This window comes from Sphaeroforma arctica (genome assembly GCF_001186125.1).
Source record: "Sphaeroforma arctica JP610 unplaced genomic scaffold supercont1.157, whole genome shotgun sequence".
Classification (NCBI taxonomy): Eukaryota; class Ichthyosporea; order Ichthyophonida; genus Sphaeroforma; species Sphaeroforma arctica.
Window position 1 is genome coordinate 1 of NW_014040401.1, and position 10,916 is coordinate 10,916.

General features: G+C 43.1%; 2 protein-coding genes across 2 annotated transcripts; one reads left to right on the forward strand and one right to left on the reverse strand.

Annotated features, from left to right (window-relative positions):
- Nucleotides 1-184: 184 nt before the first annotated feature.
- SARC_03187 (hypothetical protein) lies at nucleotides 185-8,058 on the forward strand. The gene is made up of 10 exons (XM_014303017.1): nucleotides 185-383; nucleotides 961-1,122; nucleotides 2,106-2,257; nucleotides 3,377-3,422; nucleotides 4,396-4,530; nucleotides 4,944-5,101; nucleotides 5,324-5,447; nucleotides 5,824-5,892; nucleotides 6,532-6,660; nucleotides 7,345-8,058. The coding sequence occupies exons 1-10, from the start codon at nucleotides 273-275 to the stop codon at nucleotides 7,408-7,410; spliced, it is 1,152 nt and encodes a 383-aa protein (XP_014158492.1). The 5' UTR covers nucleotides 185-272; the 3' UTR covers nucleotides 7,411-8,058.
- A 161-nt stretch (nucleotides 8,059-8,219) lies between these two features.
- Nucleotides 8,220-10,158, reverse strand: SARC_03188 (hypothetical protein). Its single transcript, XM_014303018.1, has 2 exons — nucleotides 9,940-10,158; nucleotides 8,220-9,774 (listed from the first exon to the last, which is right to left on the reverse strand). The coding sequence occupies exons 1-2, from the start codon at nucleotides 10,133-10,135 to the stop codon at nucleotides 8,606-8,608; spliced, it is 1,365 nt and encodes a 454-aa protein (XP_014158493.1). The 5' UTR covers nucleotides 10,136-10,158; the 3' UTR covers nucleotides 8,220-8,605.
- Nucleotides 10,159-10,916: the final 758 nt, after the last annotated feature.

The window sequence follows — 10,916 nt, forward strand, 5'->3', positions numbered from 1 at the left end:
GAGATACAAATACGAATACATACTACACTTCGATCTGATATAGGAATACTCATGAAACGATCGTTGCGTTGGTTTCATTTTGCAGCTCATCGTTTGTTAGTAAGCTATATTCAGTCGCCCATGTGTGAATCAACACACGATACAGACATTTACTTTTGCAACCTTTTTTCACAATCGCATAGGTGTGGAACCAGTATCCTGTGCCATTCAATGAGTGGGAGATTTTGGTCAAATTCTCAATCTATGGCCGATCTCAGTCCGGAGCGGATGGTATGACGATATGGTTGACTGAGGACAGGGCGGAAACGGGGAATATATTTGGATCTAAAGACTTCTTTAAGGGTCTTGGTCTGATGATTGACACGTACGATAACGATGGAAAGGTACGTCCATTCGCACTTAGGATTTTGATCCTACACATTCATTGAGTGTGCTCTCTGTATTATAGGTAGGAAAAGGTGAGTGACCATTCTCTCACCATCCTCTCATGCGATGAGGCATTTATTAATCATAAAATCAAAAGTGATATGCTCTGCGCATCCACATTTGCGTTAAATGATTTTCTCGCACCAACATACTATTATTATCATTTGGTAGTATCGTACGTTTCGTATTAAGTGGAGGTGGAACTGTCAATCTCAAGATGGAGAATGGTGTACTTCGCACACCCGAGTCCCGTACTATATCGACGAAATATACATGACTTATAACAACTCATGTTACACCGCATAGCCAAATAACATGTATGGCAAAGATCCACAGTGAACGTGTACTCGCCAGGTGACGCTTGTCTAAGTGCTTGCGTAGCTCCGTGCGAACATTACAGTTCCAAAGAAGTATGTAATTAGCATACAATTTGGTAAGATACCTATATATATGGCCTTCTAACAAACAGTCTGTGCTTCATTTGTTTATACCTATCGTCCATCCCTCACCAACTTCTTATCCTTGGTCTCATAGAGAGACAATCCCTCTTTGTACGCGGTCATCGGGGATGGGAACACAGCGTTCAACCACAACAACGACGGTGGAGATGCAGTGATTGGCAAGTGTCGGGTGTATGCTCGCAACGCAATCAACCCCCTCACCATCCGAGCATCATACGCAGATAAGACCTTGATGGTAAGTAATGACGTTAATATGGGCTCGCTCATCACGGGTTTAGCATTTTGGTCAACGCCGTGGATAAAAAGTCGCACGTTTGTGTATATTTATGATCATGATCAACTTCTGACCGTGTCTTGTATTCTCAAAAGAGTGTTGACTAGTGAACAAAACCTCGTGTGCATTTAACGGCTTGTCGTTGTCTACTAAATTCCGTGGCGAGTGATAAATTTCGAGCCTAGCGAGCTTAAATTGCCAGCTTAATCACAGTACATTACTTCACCCTACAGAGAGGAGAGTGATTAAAACATGATGTATAGATCCTATCATTAGATATGGAGACTATCGATATCTGATAGTTTATCTATATATATAGTGTCTTCTAACAATCGTGATCACTCTCGGATCAAGTACGTAGTGTCTTTTGTATTGCTTGTGTATAGTTTCAGTGTTCGTGCTTACGCAGCAGGGCAGGAGTTATCGCCATAATTTGAGATATTCGAGGTTTTGACTCACGCGTGGCCACACTGTCAACGAGAACATTTTTTCTTCTTCACATATTGGTGATCAGTACTTAGGCCTGGCGATAGGCCTGTCCTCGATGACAGGCATCTGTTGATAAGTCTAGAAGCGGCAAGTATTGCAAGCCCTACTTGTCTGTACGGAAAGATGGGCTCAGTATCTATCCCACTTCGACACAATATTCGAGTGGGGTTTAAGCCCAAATAACGACTAGTACGATACGCTCTACTCTTCTGTACGCAGAACTGAGCTCACTACTGCATACTCTTTCGGCCCGACTATTTCTCTCAACATACCACAATACACCTCTTCAACACAGCAGTAGAGTGTATTTAAGCCTAAAAATGACTAGTACAACAAGCCCTACTCTCTGTACATGGTGTCAAACTCAACCCCGGATACTGCTTCGGTCTGGTCGTGCCTTCCAACATACCACCAGTCACCGCTTTGACCTAATATTTAAAGCTTCCCGTTGCCAGGTATCTGTTGATGAGACTAGTAACGGCAAATACTACGAGCCCTGCTTCACTGTTAGTAAAATTGAAATACCCACTGGTTACTACTTCGGCGTGTCCGCCGCCACTGGAGGGCTGGCTGACGATCACATTGTGCAGTCGTTTCAAACTTTCAGGTAGGTATCCTATGAATTCGGTTCATCGTCGAGTATTGTGTGGACACTTACGACGATAACTATGTTGTGGAGTTGTACCAAAAGCTCAGGTAAACATACTAGCGAAAGACTGTGTTTGAGTGTATTGAGCACGTACTATTTTGGTAAATCGAATCGAAAGTTCTAGTTTTGGGATATTAGGGTTTACTGTCATAACAATCACTTGGTTTGATCATTCTGAACTTTAGTTTTCGTTGATATCTGTCTTCAATTGTTCTAAATTACGTATACTTCTATTTTATTTCATGTTCTGAGTGTTGAGATTGGTATTTGTCATCTTTAAGCTACTAAGCGATCGTCCCTTGCACGTACCAACGCGCGGGTAGTGGGCACTCGCGTTCTTTCAGCCACAAGTGTACGTGTCTTTCTCTATGCATCTCTGTTGGCCAAAAACATGTCACTTGCCTACGACTCAAAGAGCTGTACACCCACTCTCAAGCATACGCACGCGTGTTATTGGCCGCGCACCTTCCATATGCGGAGTGGCTGTGATGTGTTGATGGCGTCAAGAGGTAGTCTAGGGCAGTCGGGTGGATTGTTTGTTTACTTAGGTACGCATCTAGCATTGCACGCAGTACCTTCATGAAGCATGCAAACACATGCAAGCTTGTCTGTGTTTCGAGCGATGTCCGAGAATTCGACGGGTCCTTCCTTCATAGCTGATCGATTTTCCCGTTAATCTGGCAATGGGTTCGACCTCACACAGACTGCGATGTCATATTAATTTGAAAAGTGCATAGAGGCTAAGACAATCTTAAGGTCGGGGGAGTCTTCCCTTTGCGTGCATGTAGCGTCCGCGCTCTTCACGATCGATCGCGGCCATTGGCGTCGACTGTCTGAATTCTCTATATTATTATGGTGTATACCTTGTTTTAGATCTGAGTCATTCACTTGTGTCTTCACAAGTTTACGTCCCCTTTGCACCTGTAGTCCCTACGTGGTACAATTGTCTCATGGCGATCTGAACTGTTCTGCAGTCTTCCAACCTGCCTCTTCTCTCGCACTCATAAAGCCTCTCTTATATTCATTTGGACTGTTCACTTATTTCTCCATACTTTGACGATTCGTGGATATCCGTAGCCGGCAGTCTGCGGCACAGAACGAGCAACGGAAACAAGACGCAACGGTATGTTATCGTACACACACCAATGGGTGTTGTGTCGCTTCCAATATCCGTCACTACCAGAGAGAAGGTATCGAGCAATTTGCAATAACATTCAATTCCGGTATACGAGTATTGTAATGAAACGGGAATCTGGTATATGTGGTGTTCTGATATTCCGCTGTCCTCGAGAGTAATAACTGGTGCTGGATTTTGTAGAACCACCTGTGTGAGCGAATTCTGCTTGTTGCTGGTTGGCAGAGTAATATCAGAATTTGCAACCGCCAGTCACATGTTTCCGAGGCCCCTCACTCACCATCATTTATTCTTTGAAAGTCTGATGGAGTGTTTACACTATACTCGCTGTTATTATATTTGTCTTTGTCTTGAAAGGGGATGGTGTGCTCAGGTATCTTCTAAAGCCCCTTATCAACGGAATATGGACGCGTTTGTACATTGTTGTAAAGCAAGGTATCATGATAAGGCATGCGTTTCAATGCGTTCATACAAGCACTTGAATGGAGTTAATGCATGCTACATATGTCAGATAGTGTATTTACACAGGGCACTATACTGCTGTTGATAGGCTTCTTGCGCAGACTTATCTACGTACGAGATGTTGGTACTGTTAGACGGTGTTCTGCATGCACTTATCCTGAGAAGGCTTGCTAGTCAATGTATTACCATGGGTAGATAGATAACGGGCGTTTCTGCCCGATGTATCTTTTAGGATGAAGAGTGATAGTATGCTGGCACAACACCCTATACCGCAGCCAGGAACCTTCCTTAGTAGAGACTGGTTACACATTGAGTTGTCGGGTCTTTTTACGATACCTCGAGGAATTTTTTTATCGGAAGGCATGGGGTTCAACGTATTCCTGTGCCTGGAAAACCGAAGGCGTGCCCTACTATCACACTATAGTCAGTATATACATTCGGCTTTGTATGTGGGCGAAAAACATCGTGTCCTGAAAACCCCCTTGCCTCTCCCATACAGCTGAAATTAAGTGATGAGGAGCACGAGGATCTCGTACGAAAATTCGGCGAACACGTGGCCGAATTCAACGCCAATCAGAACGCGTATAAACAGGAGCACAAGGACGATGCGGACTACCAGGAAGATCCCAGTGAGGTGAGTACAGTATAGCGTTGCTATGTGTTTGTATAAAAATGCCGATATGTGTACTTTTTTCTGCATTGGCAGTGGGACTGTATTGTTCGTGTTTTATGGTAAGCGTGCCTGGTGACAGAAAGAGTACCAGAAAGTTATCCCAGCGAGGCATACCGCTATACTGCCCACGTCATCGCACAAAGCTGTTGTTTTGTGCGTCTATATATTTTTGGTATAGTATAATTGCTATGTCAATCATAATGAATTCAAGAAATAGCACGAGAAAATAGGCCCAGCGAAGTGTGTACAGCGTATATTTATCATACGGTTGTAGAAAGATATTGTAGTTGATATATATATTGTAGTTGATGTATATATATATATATTTATATATTAAGGCGATAATGATTCATCTGCCTCCCATTAAAACCTAGGTAGTGAACGGGTACGGCGCGAAGACACTTGAAGCCATCTCAGAGTTCCAAAGGTCACTGAACGCTATGTTCCAATTCGAAATGAAGGAACTAGACGCCAATATCAAAAACAACCACATCCTAGTACTTCGGCAGCTGAAGACCATGAAGAAGCAAATGTATGTGTGAACTTATGATTAAGTATATCTGATCTATATTGACATATAGCTAAAGTAAGCATAGCTATATAAACGTCTTTTCTGCTGCTCTGTACGATTGGTTTCTGATCATGACACGTTATAGCCTACTATAAAAAGGTATCATGAATTCTGTAGGAGGCTATGGAAGTAATGCATTTGTACGACTTTTAAACCTGAATCCAACAAAATATCGTAAAACAGCCAGCAAATAAACGAGAAGATGGAACTACAAGGGAATCTACTGCATGAATCTGTCGGGGAGGCCAAGGGCAGCAGCGGCGATACTAAATCACTGGAACGCTTAATTAGTAGCATGGGCATCAAGGTAAGTCTATCACACTTCCGCTAGTACCGATATTTGCCAGGCCCATTGTGACACTATTACATTTTTCTAGGATGGATATAAAGAAGATACTACATACCACCGCTTGTACAAGTGATATATGCTAGCTGGAAGGCGAGACTGTCACACTTCTGTTTGCCAGGCTCAATGTGACACTACCACACTTTCCTAGGTCTGATATATACTAACCTAAAAGGAGGGCTGTCACACGGTTAGTTCTGATATTATCCAGCCGCATAACTGCGACACTGTTCGAAGCTACAGACGTTTAAAGGCTGAGGGGTTCTAGAATTATAAAAATTTAGACTTTACAGATGATAAGCTGAATTTTGTGCAAACCAACTCCTCTCCTCTCCAGATTGATGCGATGACTGAGAAAGTTGGGGCTTTAGAGCACAAGTACGACCAACTCGAAAAGGGCATCAAGGTATGTTGGTATGGAACTTGTGGTTGACAGCACGGGGAGTGCCGCATCTACAAATGCACGTGAGGAATGATTCTCGATTCGACAGAATTTTAGTATTCATAAAAAACCTTAGTGTTATGGACATTGGCATAGGCTATTTAGATTGTATCGATGTAATATGATAGGGATACAGTCATGCGATGTACTGTTTATCCTACGTTGCAATCTTTGGGTCAATGCGCACAGTGTCAGTCCTTAGCTCTTCCTGCTAGAGAGTGCGTACAGTCATGTGCTGTGCCGTTTATATTGCGTTGCAATCTTTGGGTCAATGCGCACAGTGCCAGTCCCTAGCTCTTCCTGCTAGAGAGTGAGTACAGTCATGTGATGTGCCGTATTGTAATACGTTGCAATCTTTGGGTCAATGCGCACAGTGCCAGTCCTTAGCTCTTCCTGCTAGAGAGTGAGTACAGTCATGTGATGTGCCGTTTGTATTACGTTGCAATCTTTGGGTCAATGCGCACAGTGCCAGTCCTTAGCTCTTCCTGCTAGAGAGTGAGTACAGTCATATGATGTGCCGTTTGTATTACGTTGCAATCTTTGGGCTAAAGGGTCATAGTTTCGCACAGAGCCAACCGTTTTTACGCCGCTTGCTCACTTCAGTTCCAGCAAGAGTCCGGCCACAAAGATATCAAGCGTTCATTGAAGCAGGAGACGCAGAAAATGAAGGCCCATGTCGAAGAGGGTGGGAACAGCTACTTTTGGGCGGCTGCTGTGGTAGTGGCTGTACAGGTATAGAGGGATGGATAGTAGGTTTTATACATGCATGTATACGTGGTAGTTGGTTGTACATGTACGGAGTGATAGATGATTGATTGTATACATTATGTGGTATTGACTGTGTTTATACATCCATGTATACATGGTAGTTTACAGATGGGCATGGTTATCTGCAGGTTGGAGTTCGGAGTATTACTAACGTATATTACATAGAGATTCTATGGGCGTGTAGAGACGTGTGTGGAATAGGGGTGTCTCTATATGTGTAAGTAAGTGTCGATGAACGCATGGGGGTACGGTCATCTGTAAGTATTGATAGTATCGACATATGCATGTGGGCCAACAGTTCGCGCACAGTGTATGTGCCAACATGCCCTGTTAGCAAACGGATATTGAACAAGTACTCGGGCTGCGTATTCATCAAGCAGGTACAATCTGTGCTCTGAAGTGAAGTGTATTGCATCTGCTGCGTATGAGCGTCTTTTTCTCCATATTGTGCCATAGTTAAGGTATATCATGCTGTAAAAGAGCGCTGCATGCACTCACACTACATCCAGACTATCCTTCTCGTACCAAGTTTTTAGCATGCGCCTCTCGTTCCGTAGAGTTGTTGTCAACTAGTGAGCTTACCCGGACGCTCGATGGAGCAGCGCAACTAATCGTCACCTACCTCACAATCTAAATATCGCGATGCAGGTCGTTTTGCTGATCGCGTACATAGTTTTCAAGAAAACATCCGAGAGGGAAAAGAAATTCATATAGTGCAAGCAGTGGCAAAGATAGAAACTGCGCAGCCTGTAGCCGGCAAAGTGACTTGCGCGTCTGGAAGTAGACTTTAGACTATACCAGACTAGACTGGATCTGGGGGTGTCCCTGAGTACACCGCAAGTGTGGAAACAATCCCAACATACATGCCCAGAAACAGGGGGCCGTTTCCCCTGGATTCCATCGAACGAAACGGTTGCACCTACACCGGTGAGAGAAAAGCAAAGTAGCAACGTAGCAAGTGAGGACATTAAAGTAGGCCGATGTGAAACTCAGCCGAACTCTGCAGGACTCCCACATTCGACTGTAGTGCAACATTTTGCCGAGGGCGTATACAGGTCAGTCTAGGCCATGTAGTGGCATGTGCATGCTCACTTAGCTACGCAGGCCTGATAATTGTAGATATAAGCAGTATACGAAGTACAGATATAGACATGGGGAGCGAGACATTGTACAGTCAAAGTATACTCCGAACTGAACGTCAGCGGAAATGAACTGGTCTGGCCATAAACTTTAATACTGTTGCATGATGTTGACAATATATAAATTTGTGATTCGTGCTACAAACAGAGACAACGACGTATATGTCGATTCCGTCGGTCTGTCTGTCTTTCACGACTTAGGCCACAATAAAAGGCTCTCCCCAATTTCCCCGTTTGGTACATAGAGGCCTCTAAAAGGCCCCTTGCGGAAATTTGTATTTGTTTAAAAAAAAAGGAAAAAAAACCACCAATGGAATTATTACTTTGTTTTTTTTAATGTTGTTTTTGAAAAATATATAAAACCACCAATGGAATTATTACTTTGTTTTTTTTAATGTTGTTTTTGAAAATTATATAATCATAACACAAATATGTATGTCATAACTAGTTATATGTAAGCTGTATGTAGGCTGTACATAGGCGTGTAAATACACATTTAGCCCTCGATGTCTGATCAGTGCTTAAATACTAAATAGAATACTAAATAGAAGGCTATCTTATATATTTGACTGATATTTCTATGAAAATTCACGGCCTTCTGAATAGTGTTGCGGTCAAAGGCAATTTGGGGCAAATGCATGAAACATCGATCCCCTCTGGGATTTTCATTTTCATCCCTCCCTCCAGAGGGGGTCATGGTAAATGTCAATTTTCGTGTCAGAGAGAATGGCCTTTGATTTGGAAATGCTGTTCGACTGACAACTTCTAACTTAGTTTTCGCATATTCTGAGTACGTGACTATTAACCGTCATGAATCCACCCTTGAAGTAGTACTCTTGCAGATACGTGATGTGCCTCAGAACATCCGCCTTTGCTGTGGGCATTTGTCCATTACCAGCGGCTATGGCCTCGTCCCTCGATACTAATTTCGTCTTGTATCGACCATCCACAACAGCTTTGTACGCATCCTCCCTCCAAGCCGGACTGTAACAATAGTACATACCCTGGTTGAAAAAGAAGTACGATGTGCTTTCAAGTTTATGAAAATCATCGAAGGAGTACATCTCTGGGGCAAGATCCTTTGGTACATATGCTGAGGCTCGTGCCAACCATGCCTCTTCATAACACATAGAGTTGTATAATTTGATAGAGGGATTAATAGCTCTGGCCAAACTCGACAAATTGTCGCTCCACTGCTTTGGACAGTCCTTGTTAGTTAGCGCACACCATTCTTTGTATGACCCTATTCTGTTTCTAATCGCACCCAATAAGTCAGCAGTCATAGTCTCTACACACTCGAAATTCCGTTCCTGGGTTTGCGCGAGTAGCCTTCTCACACTTTCCGGTGGTGTTTTAGGTAACTTGCATGAAATTGAACTCGCCCGCATAGACCAGCAACGCATCACAAACTCCTCGACTGACATCTTCCGCTTCGTACGCAGAGGGGCTCTGATTTCCTGAACGAGCGTGAGAATCCGGTGCTGTCGCTGAAAGCGTGACCACATTCTCGTGACCAACCTACCAATGAACCGACATGCTTTATTAGTTGCACTTGGGAGACCCAGCTCATCAATCTTATCTTTCACCCATCGCCTGCCAACGATACCGACTGGTTCGGTGCAATCCATAGCTTTCAGTATAGCACCTGCCGTGGCACGTACGGCATCTTTTGCCAGCACCTTGGTCTCGTAGGCTGCCATTGCCTCCACTTCATAGTATACGGGAGGACGCCGTGCATGTACCCACATATTAGGCATTCCTTGCATGACCTCATTCGCCGCTCTGCTCTCCCTTGCATTTTCGGCCAAGACTAACAATACGCCCAGTGCGTGGTTGGGGGTATTGCCTTGGTATTCTTCACCATTGTTCAAGCCAGCTAAAACCTCGGAACCTTGGCGCAAAGCGACCGCTTTGGTGACCACGTCCGATTCCGATCGATCTGAAAATCAAGAAATGTGTACATATGAGCACAAATTTCTCGCTGAGATAATCTAATTAATCAATTATGCGCCTCAGAAATATACACTCAGGATAATATAGTAACATCTAACAGCATTATCAAGAGAGCATATCAATTTGAACCAATATTATTTTCCCGAAATACCTGAAAATGAAGGGGTACTGAGTCCTAGTATATGACCTCCAGCACCCATTGACGGCTGTACCCAATTCCAAAGATCTGTGCCAGTCTTGTTAGGCTGCACTTGTAAGGAATCAGAAGTGGGTGTGATATTTGTTGACTGTAGGAGCGCACTTACTGCGCCGCAATAGCTCTGTTTGTAAACTTTCTTAGGCCCCATGCCGGTAGTGGACTGCTTTTCTTTTCTTGCTTAACCGTATGTGTGTGCTACACGTGTGTGTTTGACACAATATCATCAGAATGTACAATCCTTTTGTACTTATTTTGTTTGTTTGACTCCATCAGACACGCAATGAATACTGGTGGCCCGAAGCCATCAGTATGGGTATAAAAATCAGGTATGTAAAATAAAACGTACGCATTTTGGATTTTCGACGTACGCAAAAATACTGAAGTATCTAAAAGTCCGACGTGATTTTGCTGAAAGGTCTCGTCGTCCGTAGGTTTGGGGCTTTGGGCCATACAGGCTACAGAGCGAACGCGCGAGTCGAACAGTATTTAAATTTTTTTTTTATAACAGCGTCTCCCACTGGCCCGCAGAGTTGTTTTATTTCTATACAAAATATAGAGAAGACTTGTCAGTTGTCACAAAAAAAGAAGAAAAAAAGTGAGTGTTTTTGTTTTGTTTTTCTAATCCAATCAAATTCCGTACTCATAGATCGCACTGATATGAATGTATAATTTTTATTTTATATATTTCGTAGTAAAAAACAAAAAGCTAAATACAAAACAAAAAAAAACAAAACTGAGATCCGTGACGGCATATTTGCCGAGCAACCCTTTTCAAGGATCCGGTATATTGTTGAAAAGCTATGTAGTTCCAGTGTGATTTATATACGTATACCATTGTACCATACTACAATCAAGTTCGTTGCATTTGTTAAAAATGAGCAGTATTTACACATGCTGAGAACACACCTGATAGCATGACAATTATCTAT

Excerpts from the sequence above, each read along its gene's own strand:
- SARC_03187 (XM_014303017.1), top strand. The coding sequence starts at position 273 with ATGACGATATGGTTGACTGAGGACAGGGCGGAAACGGGGAATATATTT. Across the intron at positions 2,258-3,376 it reads CAGTCGTTTCAAACTTTCAG|CCGGCAGTCTGCGGCACAGA; the intron begins GTAGGTATCCTA and ends GGATATCCGTAG. Across the intron at positions 6,661-7,344 it reads CTGTGGTAGTGGCTGTACAG|GTCGTTTTGCTGATCGCGTA; the intron begins GTATAGAGGGAT and ends ATCGCGATGCAG.
- SARC_03188 (XM_014303018.1), bottom strand. The coding sequence starts at position 10,135 with ATGGGGCCTAAGAAAGTTTACAAACAGAGCTATTGCGGCGCAGTAAGT. Across the intron at positions 9,775-9,939 it reads CAGTACCCCTTCATTTTCAG|ATCGATCGGAATCGGACGTG; the intron begins GTATTTCGGGAA and ends CTTGATTTTCAG.